Genomic DNA, 15,363 nt, shown 5'->3' with positions numbered 1-15,363 from the left:
ATTTATGAACGTAGTCAACAGTAACATATTCCCAACTTTCTACAAGGCTAAATGAAGCAAAACTGTATCATCACAGTAACAGACAGTTACACTACTGCTACTTGTGCTGCAAAACCATTTGGGTGTCCCTGGAGCAAAGTCTGGCACTACACATCTTTAGCTTTGTTTGGTATTTATATATGAATAACGCTACTGTTGCAGCTACACATTTACTTGCATGCTTTTTGAGCATGCCAGGCACACTGTAGCCCCCCTCTTTAAATTTCTGAAGGCCGCCTTTTTAAAAAAAAAGAAAAAAAATTTAAAGGGCATTCATCTTTGGATTTTTATTGCAGTACTACAAAACGCTGCCCGACATTGCATTTCCTGCCAAATGATAGGCTAGCCTGGCACGTGAACAAACCATGTTGCTGCTAGCATTGACAAAAGAGTCTTGTTCCTTCACCAGTCATTCAGAAGAAGCCTTTTTTTTACAGAAGTACTAACACATCTTAAGATCTGTTATAACTGCAAAATAATTCTATCTCACTGATCTACCATTGGTGACCAAACCAGACAAAGAGCTCCCATAAGAAGTCTGTACAAATGAAGTATAAACTGGGCATTATGGAATCAAGGTAAAAGCTCTCAGTACCAGTACCGGTTGACAAGCTTACCTTCTCTTCAGTGGGCTTTTGAGAATGACACCGCCCTACTTTGAGACACATGTGGTTCATGTTGTAGAGTCTGGTTGTACTATTTTCTTTTCCTTTAAGGTCCAGTTATGTTCTTTTTTTAAAGCCTTTATTTAATGGCTTGGAAGGGATCCCTTGAGTAAAAGGGCAGGCTAACATTTTGTATGGAGGGAAGTCCATAAGGGGAAGATTTTTCAGTATTTCTAAAATATGTTCTGGCTCTGCATCAGCTTGATTGTTTCCACTTACTTCGAAGTGGGTTCTTCTCTCTTCTGAGTTTTATTCTTATTTCTAACAGGCTTTCTCTTGGCCATCATGTCCCAGCCAAGTACGGATCAAGAATATACAGATGGCTGCTGATCCTTAATTAGCTGCTTTCAAAATCAAAAATGAAGCCTGAAACTGTTACTGGAAGCTGATCCAAAGCCAGCAAAAATCTTTAGTGGCATAGATGCTGGAGCAAAGAGGGTATGCTACTGTAGGGTATGCTACTGTATCATGTGGAGAGGCCAGAACATCTGCATATCCAACTTCCAGTAAGTGACTCACATTCATCCAGACAAGAGGTTACAAATGTGACGTTCCCTGGGGCCAGGCCCTAAAGGACATGCAGAGCATCCTCAACTGCTGAATGTGAAATATGTGTTTAGACACTTCAGCCAGCTGGTCACAGCTAAGTCTAAGAAGTTGTACAGGATTTCAGAACTATCTTTCCGAAGGGAGTTCAGGAAAAAAATAGTGGTAACAGTTTTGTGGCTTCTTCAAAGTATTTTTATGTTCCTGTGAAATTTGCTTTGCTAATAGATCTAAGTAGAACAGAACATTTATTGTATTTGTGCAGAAAACAACTCTCTTTTCCTTCCCCCCCCCCCCATCATCTTCCATCCTGCTTTTGAATACTCTGGTTTTAACAAAACAGCAACAGGTCTGTTACACTTCAAAGATAAAGGCTTCTATTAAATGATAAAAATTCCAATTAAATGTCATCTTTCACACAAAAGCTTCAAGCTGAAATTAGGAAAAAAGCCAACAAAAAAAGCACATCAAACCCCTTAAATTTCAGATGCACAACAATTCCATATGCACGGGATTGCATATGCAATCCATTACCCCATTGAAAAGCAGCTTCTCTGCTATTCAAAATCTACCACAGAAGTCCAAGGGTCCAGAGCTGACTATAAAAAAATACTGAGTGGAGCCTAGACAGTAGGTAGGCTGTGACTTGTCTACTCTCCGACTTTTCCCTACAACTATCCTCAGTTATTCCCGTTCTAAGTTCTCTGGATACTACCGGTATCAGAAACCTGAGCTGGAGTTGATGTGGTACATCTAGCTCAAACAAGGCTAAGACAGCACGGACACCCCAGAGTGAGAACTCTGAAAAAGCACTGAAGTGACAGTGAAGTATAAAGGTTTTTACAAGTCAAGGGAGAAAAACAAACCTGGATTTGTATTTTCAGTCACACAGCTGCCTTTCCAAATCTTTCACTTCATATATTCTACAAGCATGCATCAGTTATACCTGTGTCTTAGACAAAGACCTTCAAAAGAAACCAAATTTTCCAAGGATGAGTGAGACCTAAGACTTGCTGGAAAAGGGGGTAAATGTTCCCAAACAGAATAATGTAAGTAGAGGTATACAAAATCAATAGTCATTTGGAAGAATCACGTAGTCTTTTTCTTGTGCCCTTGTCTTCCCTGATTTCACAGCAGCAGTATTTTCTCCCTGCTGCAAACACAATGAATGGTGCAGAGCAGCCTGGGAAGGGGGAATGAAAAAGGTTCTCTAATGGAACATCTTACCTGGCTAATAGCTTTTATCTTTGCAAGCAATGCCTCTGTGTGCCTCCCCACAGTGTAGGCTCACCATCTGCCTTTGTTCTAATAAATGAACTCGCGTTACAAATACAGAGCGCAAACATACTCATATCCTGAACCTACTGCACCCAAGGGCCAGATGTTTTTGCAGAATGTGTAACTAGTAAATGTTTGCTCCCAAATGTTTGAAATGGCTCACAATCTCTCCTAATAACAACAAGCATAACCAGTGAAAAATTCATCATAGTTACACTATGGGGGGTAAAAATCCATAAACAAAGCCCTATTTTCGCTAACTGTATCTTAACACTACTTTTCCAATATAAAATTCTGCTTCCCAGATAGTTTTGCATGTATTACTAATATCTCACACAATTAGATGTTGCCCTTCTGCCAGCCTGTAACATTAGTCTAGTTTTGGAAGCTGCAGGGTTTCATTCCCAAAATTCCACCTTTTAGATGAACAACTTATTTAATTATGTGTCATCCCTGGCCTGTGAAACTCAAAAACTATTTCTTTCCCCACAAGATTAAACATAAACTTACCTTTTTTCCTTCACATACTGATTCTCAACAATGATATCCTCTCCAAGTATATACATATCTTTCAAATAACTCTTCTAGTAAAACACTTCCTAACTGGTAATTTGTATCTCAGTATATTCAGATGCATAAACTGTACACCAGATCAAGAAAAAAAAGAAAGAACATCAGTTAGGTCTATAAATGACCTTTCAGATTTCATATACCAGTTTTCTCCTATGAGACCAAGGCTGTATGTTTTACAGTTGACTGCTGATGCTTATAGATGCTAGAGTTTCAGGTCCCACTTTTATAGCACTTTCACAGAAATGATGCACAATCAACCATGGGGATAGTGTTGTATTAACTGCTTAAATATTCTGCCTTTGGAACCCAAGGAACCTTCAGATACCTGAAAGATGCATAGAAATAGCCTTTTAACTATCAAATGAACCACAAAAACCCTGCTGTGATACCGCTGCTTTAAAGTTCAAATGGATTTTTCTCAGTAGCCCGTATTTCTAAGGAAAGAAAGCTTACCCATGCATACAGTATATGCACAATACATGTGTGGATTTCTCTCTAGTCCTAGCCTGTTGTCAAACACATTGGACAATATCGACCAAATCTGACAGAACAGTAAAGGACACGAAAAAGTCAGAAGGCTCAAAGACATTATATTTCTGTAAACTTGATGAAAGTAACCAACAGACAGACCTTACTCATGTCCTCACTGAGGCAATGCCCCATTAATATGATCCCTTAATATATGTTGTCTAATTCCAGTAGGAGATATCAGAGAATCCCATACTGGAAAGTGACATTTAGGATTCCCTAAGCGCAAGGAAAAGTTTTAACCAGAGTTCTTACTTTATTAAACATCAGAGAATGTAATCACAGCACACCAAACCATATAAAAAATTTAAAGTAAATAAATAATATGGGGTTTCTTAGTCCCACTGCCTCGATAATTACTTGCTTCTATTCTAAATATTGCTCAGAACAGGGTTATGGCCTGAAGTAACTTAATACTTACGCTTGCCAGATAGAGCGGCTAGCTCAGCTTAAGGGAAACAAAAGGAAGGACTAGAGACAGTTGAGTCAATCTCAGCAGCCCCCACTGATTGAAGACAAATCAAAGAACAATCAAGACATTTATTACAATCACGGCATAGGAGCTTGTTTGTGCAAGGTGAGAATAATTCAGTGCGTGTATATATTTTTCAAGTCCTTTTGACACTATTTACCCTGATTACCACATCTCCCTTAGGACAACTCTTCAAGTAAGGGTACTTGGTACGGGTATCCTTGGCATGTGTTACCTCTGGTGAGCTTACATGAGGTTGGAAAGGCTGAAGGGTAGGGGGGAGTATATCCACTTCACTCAGCACTACAACAGCCACATGCACCCCATCAGTTATTGTGTCTCACATGATGAGGCAAGGATTTCCTAAAGCTTACTCAACTTCCTCAAACTTTACCACAGTTACAGAAGCAGAGGCATAGAGACCAAATAAAGCTTTCTGACCATTCATCTCAAAATAACATCTACTTTACGACAACTACAGCTGAGGGCATTTCTGGCAGGGGTGCTAATGCACACTACTTTATTTTCCAGGTCTGACTGGAAATGAGACTGAATGAGAAATAAAAAAATTAGAAATACTGCTCTCCATTTAATGCGTTGCTACACAAAAAGTGACAGTAGTTCCTCAAGTAGAAATACAGAGAAACACTGAAGCTACAGCCAGCCACAAAAAGGTGTATTATTGTTCAGGCAATAGTTAGTTCAGTGTAAAAATTAAGTCAATGGCTGTCTGCAGCTAAGTCTATTGGGTTGACTCAAACCTTCTGATTAATATTTTTAATACTCGCCTACTTTTCATTTCCTTTTTGGCATGCCCAGCTCAGTGCACTTGCCTTTGCATATGCTGACAATCATATGGCAAAGTGATGAGGCGTCACGCAAGGCAATCCTTCAGTCTTGTTTATGTGCTGTAAACTCTAAAAGGACCAAACATCCAGTCATGTAAGGCACTTGGTGTTACAGGGTTCAAACCCCACTAAAAATCAACAGAGGTCAGACTACATGCAGTCATTGCAGAACTGCTACTCTGAAGATGAACATCTGCTAAGGGAAGCCACAAAATGATGAGTGCTCAGATTAGAATAATGCTATTGTTGTTATACCCCTTTTTAACATATTTTTTCATTTACTATAAATGTTACTAGATATTTATTACTAGTATGGCAGAAAGTGCTAATGGGTTGCACAGCAGGGGTCAGCAATGCATAAATCCCTGGGATGATACTCTCCATAAAAAAGGGAGATGTCATGTAATAACCCTCCTCAAAAGAGTCGTTAGGAGAATTGTGTGGTTTAATCACTTTCTCCTCTGAGGCCAAAGTTTGATGATATAATAAATCCAGCTTTGGGGCTCATGGTATCAGATCAAAAAAAGCTGTGGTACCCTGACGCAAAGCAATGATCTGCTGCAAATTTATTTTTAAACGTATCAACCGAGTAAGACCTCAGGCAGCTCCAATTTGTTCAAAAAATTCTGAGTGGTTAACTTTGAAACCTTAGGCTTTATGCTGGAAAAGTTCTTACTTTTTTCCCTCCACGCACACAGAGCCAGTGTTAAGAGTGCTGAAAAAAAAAAATCATTATCACATCTTACAGCTGGTTTGTCATAAACAGAGGCAAATACTCAGCTCTGGTCCACATCACTGTATGACTGTGTATGACTGGGTCGTCTAGCAACACACAAGTCCAGTGAATGACAGCCTGAGTCAATCAATCACGTACTAATACATACTGCAAGAGATGAAATCCCTACTCAGAATAGGGCCACCCCCAGATAAAGCTACAGGTTGCTTAAGGCCTTGCTCAGTCTATTTCCAAGTACTTCTAAGGACCAAGGTTCCACAACCTCTCTGGGCCCTGTACCAGTATCTGACCTCCCATTACACACAAAAAATAAACAAATCTTAGTATTTCACTAGAATTTCCCTTGTTGCAACTTGTGTACATTACACAAGATCAGCACAGCCCATTGCACAAGTCACTGGATACTTCCGAGCTTCCTCTGCTTAAGAGCAGCTGTTCAAAATGCAGGTTAAAGATCCAGACACGTTTTTGAGATTATATCATCCAAGAACAAAGAAGAGGTTCTGCAGTGCAAAGCGCCAGTGCTGATGAAGGGAAAGGATGAAGTTCCTTCAAGCAGTTAAGTCCGTGGCAGGCTATAAGCCACAGCATTAATACAGTGGCTTTTAGTGACAGGAACAGCAAAGACCAACACCTTTCCTGAGAGAGTGATGGAAAAGAATTAGACCTCTGCTCAGGAAAGAAGCAGTTGACTACACCTGGTATAAAGAAAAGTACTTCTGACTCACTGACTTGCACAACCACAACCACAATTTCTGCTCATCAAACAAAGAACGTCTGAAATTAATTAGGGATAAAGGCAACCTAATCCTGTAACAACTTTCTTCAAGCATGAAATCAGATAAATTAGGTTTTTATTTAGAATATAAAGATTTGTTTATATATCTAAATGCTGAGCACATTAAAAAGATACCATTATTAAAATACCAAAGCAGCTTACATTATACCACTCACTGAGTCTGTTTCATTCCTGTATCTGAGGAAATTCTACTCAGAAGTCCTACAAGTACAGATGAAATACTGTAACTTTAACAGGCCACAAAAAACAGAAGTGAGAGGAAACACGGGATACTTATTTAAAAAATAGTTTTTAATAAAAATGGAAACAACAGTTATGATACTAACGAATGAAAACTAGTGCTTAAAATTAACCATATTTAGTGTGCTTTACCTGATCCTTCAAGAATGCTGCACAGGATTTACTTTAGAAACAGGAATACAAATACTCGACAGGTTGCCTGCATCACTAAATCACCTTAAATTTGAATTAGAAATAGCATTCATATTTCATATCTGAGGATGGAAACTAACAAGTACTAGATGCAGTCATTTCTGGTTTACCAGAAAGATGAGCACACACAAGGAAAAACTACGTGCTAGTTTCCATGTGAAACAAGCAGTGCTGTTGCTAATCAGCAAGAACTTATGTCTCACTGAAAGGCTTTTGAAATTTGCTTTGAAGAAAAACTCTTGGAACACGCAAGTCTTCTTTTCTATTCACAGTTTCTCGCTGCACATATTCATTGACCACTTGCTTGTATCCCTCAGCCTTGAAAAGCTGAGACAAGAACTCTGGAAGAGAATTTAAAAAAACAAGATGAAATATTACATTTAAGCTATTTTTAAAACACTAGTCAGCATTTATATAAGCATATGTTCCTATGTGTTACAGCACGAAAATCACACAGGCCTTCAGATTTCAAGCTGTTCTATGCAGGCAGACTGCTGAATAAAAGTCAATACAGATCTCCTTTAGAAACACCAATCTAACCAAAACAGCTTGCAAAACTGGGGCTTAAGCTAGTTACCCTGTTTAGCTTCCAAAACTCGCCACATCTCTTATTTTTATTGAGTCTCGTCATCCTCCTTGTGACTGACGCCAGTGCATTTTCACTTCATGCAGCTGAACTTTGCTAGCTGAATACATTGCTTATTTAAAATATTTCAAAGGTAATCCAGCCTTGTAGATGTATCTCTGCTTGAGGAAGAATACCACCCTACGTTACCATTCACATGCCACTGGCAAAATTGCAAAGGAGATATGGTGGTACCAAGCCTCCACTAAGTCAAACAGAAAGTATTTTCCATAAACAAAAGGATCTTACTCAAAGCATGTCTCCCTTAGGGAAGGCAGAAGTACCTCACAAACAGGGTGACCTACACAGCAGAGAGGGCTGCTCATGCCTTTGACTTGTCATGTTAACTAAAAATCATCCCTTTTCCTTTCCTGCACCTTGTTTCACTTACTCAGGAGGTATTTCACAATAGATTTAAGCCATTCTAAACTTGTGCTACTTGACAGAAAACAAAGACATGCCATGTTTTCATTGCTCAGGGGGATTGGCTCAGTGAAACAGCTGATCGTGTGGGTACAGGAACCCCAGCACTAGAAGGGGTGGGGTGTTGAGGAAGGACACTAAAACCACCCACTTTGGCAGTAGTACAGGCTTATCTAAGCCCATCATGAAGCCACATGCACTGGTTGTAAACACAGTGTGTTCATGTAAAATGGGGGACTCAAATCAATGAAATACAAATAAACAGCACTTAACTGTGGACCTATTGAAATCTCATTGTGAGGAAGTTACACATATTTCATAATACAAAATTACAACCATCCATTCATCATCAAATTTAGTGTTATTTCAAACAGTGAAGTGGATTTTTTTTTCCATGGAAGAGGCCCGGTGTCGTTATCTGAGGCCAGACAAACTATAAATAAGCATTTCAAATCATCCTATGCAACAATTACTTGGTGTACTAGTGTAGTGCAAAACAAATGAAAAATAGCACAGGTTGCAAACTGCAGAAATTATGGGAGTCATGTTTCTAGTAACAAAAGAATATTCAAACATTAAGCAATATTTATATGAAAATCAGCGAGATGAATGAGATCATAATGATGAAAAATGGGAGCAGAGGTGGTCCATGAGGCAGTCACAGACCAACCCAAGGCAAAACAATTGCTAACATGAGCAATATAATATAAATTCTCTCTTTTCTCCTTCCTTTCTCTTCCTCCTCCCTACCTCAATTCTTCCCCCAAAGCAAACATGCACACTAGCAAGGAATTTCTCAGTCAGAAACAATTCTAACACACCATAAAAATGGGATTTAAAATTCCACAGCTAGGTCAGTCTCTTAGTTGTTCCCTTTAGCATGCATCCTCTTTGTAAGAGCTAATTGTTTAAACAGAACTAAAAATGACTCAATAACAGTTCTAGAAATGCTTCAATGAAGCTGTAGCACAGCCTGCATTATCTTAGATTTCATCATTATCCTATAAAGAATAGAGAGAGCTCAGACAAGATTAATGGGTTTTATATATCAGAAGCAATTAGGTAATATGTCATAAAATATGAATAACATTTACTTGGCTCCAAATCAGTCTCTTCAGTGGCTGTATTTGGCTTTAGACTAAGAACAAAGAGCCCCACAGAAATAAACACACAGCTCTTATTACACAGTGCCCGGTAATTGATAGGGGGAAGTAACGGCTCACTAAAGTTTAGCATGAGGAATTGGGAGTTAGAAGACAAGCTATAATCCCAACTCATTGTGAGAGTCTAAGCAAATTCCTTCATGTCTCCATGCTTCAAATTCTCCACCAGTAAACTGCAATAATTACCTTCCTTCCTAAAGCATTATGAGCACTGAACAAAAAACTGTTTAAATATTGTACCACACGGAAATGTTTTTTGCATCATCTTTACTAAAGTAACAGAAGACAGAGTGGCTACTGCTAGCCAGTGTTATCTCAGCATGATTTGTGCACAAGCTTCTCAGCCCCGTAGTCATGTTCTGCTTCAGAAGTCATCGACTTCTTCAGTAGACCTCATTCTGCTCACCAGGAATAGCCTTGCAAAAAGAACGATGCCAAGACAACTGCTTAGTTGCTTCATGAAGATAATCAATTTTGTTACTGAACATCGGATTTTTTTTCCCCTTAGATAACAAATCTGAATGAAATCCAGCAAAATCAGAAACTGCTGCTCTTGGCACATTATAGCACGTGCAAGAAGCTTGTAAACAAGAAAGTGCTCCAGAAAGTCCTGCCAGTCTAAATACCCTCTTCCTTCCAAAATGGATGGCAAATGAAGTACACCACAATTTTAACAGTTCAACTGTTTAAAACAAAACTTCCACAGGCATGCTGGCAATTCCCTGAAGCAAATTTCAACACAAGATTCACAGAAAAGAAAGCACTCAACAGGATGTCTTACCTTCAGTAAAAAAGTATGATCTTGTCCCATCTTGCCTAACATAAAAGTTTTCTCCAAGTTTGCTGCCAGATTTAAACCTGAGCATTGCATGATCATACAGTCCATAGTCTCTGAACAAGACACACTTGCCTGGTTTTAATACCTGTCACATAATACATATATGCTTTAATGAGGTAAAAGGATTTAGCCACATATATAATTTTTTAATTTGTATACACATACACATATAACTAAGGCAAGGTATCCTAACACATTCAATACAGAAGTGATATATATATTGAATTAATTCCCTGTGCAACAAAAAAGTTGTATAAAAACTGGATTGTCTGCTCTTAAAAATGCTTCCCCATGAACAGTAGACTACAAATAGTTTTAACATATCTGTTTGGGTGCTGATCAGCTAAATAAGCTTTTTGCAACACTCTTCAAATACAGAGGAAAGAAGAAAATAATACAGTTTAACAATAAAAATTAAGTCCTAACAGGGCATTTTCTTTGTTGGGTAGTACACAGTCTAGCACCTGATTTTGCTTCACGATTAACAATAAAGAATATCATGACATTTCTTTTTTCATGTGAGAAAGAAAAATGTTTCAATATAATAAGAAATAAAAAAGGAAAAATTTCAAGAAAATGGTTGCAGGTTTGGGTTTGTTTTTTTTTTTTTTTTTAATTGGTCTTTGATAAAGGAATCAAGCCATAAAGAGTTTAAAATTTAGAAATACATGGTCATTGGCCATGCTGACTTAAGATATTTGATGCATGCCACTTTCCTACCTCATCAAATGCCAGCTGTATTTGTTAGAGAAGAAAAGGAGTACTTGCCACTTGCAAATTTGTGCAGAAACCTACAAGCCAGTTAAATGAACCAGGCATCTCCACAGAGAAAACAATAATTAGCCTTTTCATGTGCACGAGCTAAGAACCAATCCTGACTTTGGAAAAACAGCTGGAGATATACCAAAAAATCTAACACTCCCTTTTCAAACTACTGAGGATAAAACAAACAGGTCGTCTGATAATATAAATCCCCAAATACACACATATGCATAAATAAAAAAAATATGTGGACTATTTCCCTGTGCAGTCAATATATGACATCTCAGGGAAATTCAGAACAATCACAATTCACACTGTTTAAACCACCCTCTGGACGGGCCTATCCTAGTCTATCAACTAACAAAGGCAGCCCAGGGAGACGAGTCTCTCTAGATTAATGTTGATCTCTGAACACCCCACTTCTAAATTACCACAGATCAAGTGTGTTTAAGAATAACAATAACTGCAAGTTACTGTATGTTTCACTGTCATTCACACCTGATCAAGACGGACATTTCTGCAGTCCATAAACATTATTTGTGGCATACAACCTAGGAGCCCAAGTCACAGGTTCAAAATACCTTTTCATTATGCTGATGGCATGCATTAGCTCAGAATCCAAACAACCTCACAATCACAAGAGAGAGAAAAAACATGGTAAAACATATTGTAGTCCCATATACTAGGTGAACTAACTAAATACATCCATGGAATATAGTATTAAGAATCACCATTACAAGAGGGGTTATTTTCTCAGAAAAAAAATGTACTTTCAAGCTAGAAAGAAGGAAAGTGCTTTAAAGGCTGTAAAATCAGCTGGTTTTACCTTGTAAATGTTCTTCAAGACAAGATGCATTTTGTCAGGGTGAATGGCAGAAAGTACAAATATAAGTGTGACAACATCCACAGAATCTGCTGGAATATTTTCTAGAAGATCATCTTTGGTAAGATCACACTGAAACACTTTACATCTTTCAGTACTGTACAAGGCATTTTTCTAGGGAAATGAAAAGAGTATGCTTTCACTGAAAATTACCAGCATTTGTTATTGCAAAAAAGTAAAAAACTTGTGAAACTAATCACTAGAGTGACAAAAGCATGGTGGCAAAAGCACATTAACTTCCAACAGGTGACTAATGCAATCGGAAATTCTTTGCTGCATACCACAACAGTGAAACTACAACTACCAGAATACTCTGTTCTCAGGAGTTTGAGAAGGAATGTGTGTTAAGACAGTTCAGAAAACATACCGTTTCTGTTTTACCGCTGCTTCTACTCTTTAAAAATACAGAAATATTATTAAAAGAACTTCTGTATTACAAAGTGATCGAAGTACAGCTCTTGAGCTACAAGTAGACTGTAAACAGTTCGAGTTCATGTCACATAATCTGCAGTTGGGCTGTTCTAGCCCACAGTTTTGCAGGGTAAAAGGAAACCTGCTCTTGGCAAGAAAGAAATTCAGCAAGAGCTGTGGAGGCTCCAAAACCCGGGGTACACACTCAGCCCAACCTCATCTTGCAGCGCAGCAGTGGTATCCCAGGGAGCTGCTGTCCCCTCTCCTGTTTGCCATACATATTTCTTCCCATCTTTTCCATGAGATATGCAGCATGTATCTTGTGGTTCTCAGTCACAATGTCCCACAAGAGAATGCTTTCAAATAACAGATACATAGAAATCTACCTGTGATTACAAACTTAATAAACCAGAAGACTTTTAAAGCCCAAAGCCCCCACCAGCCTCGCTGGAAGACTTAACTTCAGACTGCAGTACCCCCTACATATGAATAAGCATAAACATACTATTTCTATTCAGGCTACAAATTTCCGTAACAACAACTTTCACAGCCCTGTTTTCAAGATCCTCCTTGAGACTCCCTCTATCCCACAAATATCAACGGCAAGCTTCCACGCCAAAAAAATTTTCCTGTACTGCACAGTGAGCAGAGACATAGTAGTGCTCCCCAAAAACAGAGTCTTCACAAATCATTCAAGTAATATACATATATTACCATAACACTACGCTGAATTTGACGCTGAAAAACTAGATCTTGAGCAACGATTCGGCTTCTTGGATAGGAGCTCCACTGAAATGGACCAGTCTCCATTTTTTGGCAAAAGCTATTCTACCCTTCTTAAAAAAAGGGAGGGAAGAGAAGTCTGTCGTTCCAGTCATTTGTAATTTCAGATGTTTCTAAAGACAGTCTAAAAGAAGTTTCAAATATCACACCAACCTTCACATACTCAACAGCTCTAGGAGAGAAATCACAGGCATATGCAAAAATATTCAGATCTTCTTCTAAGAGTGGAAACAAGCAGTTCCCAACCCCACAGCCTGCTTCCAGAATGGTCAGTTTCTGATCTGCAAACTGGGGAAGAAGAAATCCAAGATAAAGCACATCATTTTTGTTTTCCTCATTATATGAACAGAGATGTTGTTCACTCAACATATTAAAAGCTACAATCAATTTTAATTACCATTGATTCAAAAACCAAAGTAGGCATCCATTGGATAATCTGACACTACAAAATAGAAATCTTGAGTTCTATAAAATTACAAATCTTTTTAGAATGTATTAATATTTCTTTAGTCATCTACCCCTTAAGTAATCGACAGATTGTTGTACCATTTCTGTCTTGTCTTTCATTCAGCTATAGAGAACAACAGATGCATCTGGCTATTCCCCTTAATCATGTTTTGCAGTTAGTCTGTAATTCTGGATGTTTTTCTTTAAAAAGCGTTCTGAAGTGCACCAACTTGTATCTGAAAACGACACATCACAGAGAGACAAGTTGTCTATTTAGGACACAAAACAAACATTCCAGATTTCATTCTCAGTATCCACTATGGGTCAATTATAAACTGAAACTGAACTGATGCATCTGATTCTGAGGTGGGGTCTTTGATATTAAGAGAAACTACGCAGGGCACTGCAAACTTAACATGGGACAGCTCTTACCCTAATGGCTTTGTTATAAGTATTATTAAATCATTTGGAAACAATCAATCCCATCTTTTACAGAGGATGGGATCTTATTTTTATAGATTTATAGATCTCACCTCCCGACATGCTTTTAACTCTTGAAACTCTCTGGTTGTCCAATGTCTGTCTTTGAAGAAGTTGGTGCTGTTTCTTTTGTAAAATAGATCCCAGTTCTTCTGTGCCTCATTCTCCAGTTTTAGTTGTTTGAACTCAGACACCAAAACCCGGTCTTTTGCCAGTCTCTCAGCTTCTTCTGGGCTAAGGATTCTTGCACTATGGGGTTTTTTCTGGAAAGCATCATCTTCAGTAGATGTCGTTATATTTAAGCAATTCGCTGACGCCTTTTCTTGGAACATCCTAGATTCTTTCACACAAATATGAATGCCAAAGACCCAAAGGTGATTTGTTTTTCTTTAGTGTATGCTTCCATCACTTAGGTAAAATAGCTGAGGATCTAGAAGCAGAAGAAAAAATGAGAAAGAGTTTCAGTGTGCACTTACTACAATCTTACAGTGATCTGTCCTACCTGATGGACTGCAATTCCATCAGATTTCTCTTAATTTCAGAAATCCGCCATCCAAACTAACAACTGCATACAACATCACACTGATGTCAAAGTTAAAGAAGATACTTAACAGAGTCTGCTGGTCTTCCCTCTGCATCCTAGAAAGCTACCTAACAAAAGAGAGATGGTGCAGCTCTAAGCTTATTTTCACTAAAGCTGACTTTAAAAGGAAAGCTAGGGCTTTGTTTCCTGTTAACCCCAGTTAGAACACTTCAGAAAAATCATAACTGAAAGGTGACATTTAAAAGTCCCATTAAAGTGGATGAAACAAACTGTATTCATGTTAGCATTTCTCCTTCCAGCTCTCACCTCTGTGAGAAAACACTGGTGAAAACATCAGCATTTATAACACCACGTCACTTGAACAAGAGCGCAAAACCAGTACTGTGGCCAAATTGCCCACAGCCAGCTTTCCACTGACTCCTCCTGAGGATCCACACCACTTTTAACAATTACAGGTAGTTTCATTTTCAGAAGTTAACAAAAACTGAGCAATGAAAAGAGTTCTGCATAGGCTGGGAAGGGATCCAAATCTTTTCTCTGATGTTAAACTAGTTCTGACTCTTGCCTTGCCAGACATCCAGATCCTGGATGATGGCACATGTGAATTAAATTCTGCATGGCCCAGTAATGCCCAAGGAAGCCCAGTAGCCAAAACGTGCCCCTCGTTTATGTCCATGTCCAGAACCAGGCATTGGTGTCATTTACCAAAATGAGAAAAACCCAACAATACCCATCCTAAAGCAAAAAAAATAATAGTACTTCACTTACATATTTATCTTACACGATACAAATACAAAATACAAACTTGTGCAAAGGAAATAAAGAACTGTCAAAATTTTGTCTGTCTTCACGGGAGTCACACCCCCTTTTCCTTTCAGAAACAACACAAAAGGTTACGGAGAAGCAGGTTCCTTTGATATAAAGTCTTCTCAAGAGTACGTCCTCAAAAAAAAGCTTAATCACCAACTTTTTTCGTATATGCCTGGCACGCTACAAAAAGATCAACGTTTATATTTCTTCACAGGACAACCTAGGAAAAAAAAAAATCCGAACTAGTCCTTTCACTGACCCATTTGTTCCCAGAAAAA

At 38.4% G+C, this 15,363-nt stretch overlaps 1 protein-coding gene across 3 annotated transcripts in view; it reads right to left on the bottom strand.

Moving 5' to 3' along the window:
* Positions 1–6,753: 6,753 nt before the first annotated feature.
* The window catches only part of METTL6 (methyltransferase 6, tRNA N3-cytidine), a 9,562-nt gene continuing 952 nt past the window's right edge, over positions 6,754–15,363 (bottom strand). For 2 of the 3 annotated variants that reach the window (XM_074839782.1, XM_074839764.1), the window contains exons 2-6: positions 13,785–14,161; positions 12,958–13,092; positions 11,554–11,724; positions 9,909–10,050; positions 6,754–7,257 (exon numbers count right to left, since the gene is read on the bottom strand). In XM_074839782.1, coding sequence (XP_074695883.1) covers positions 7,109–7,257; positions 9,909–10,050; positions 11,554–11,724; positions 12,958–13,092; positions 13,785–14,063 — 876 coding nt within the window. In that variant the 5' untranslated portion in view covers positions 14,064–14,161 and the 3' untranslated portion in view covers positions 6,754–7,108. Of the gene's footprint in view, positions 7,258–9,908; positions 10,051–11,553; positions 11,725–12,957; positions 13,093–13,784; positions 14,162–15,043; positions 15,284–15,363 lie in introns of those variants that run through there. The other variant, XM_074839772.1, reaches the window with a different exon arrangement.

The sequence above is a fragment of the Strix aluco genome, chromosome 1 (genome assembly GCF_031877795.1).
Source record: "Strix aluco isolate bStrAlu1 chromosome 1, bStrAlu1.hap1, whole genome shotgun sequence".
Taxonomy (NCBI): Eukaryota; Metazoa; Chordata; class Aves; order Strigiformes; family Strigidae; genus Strix; species Strix aluco.
The sequence above is the reverse complement of the archived record's forward strand: the minus strand, read 5'-3'. Positions and strand labels throughout refer to the sequence as shown.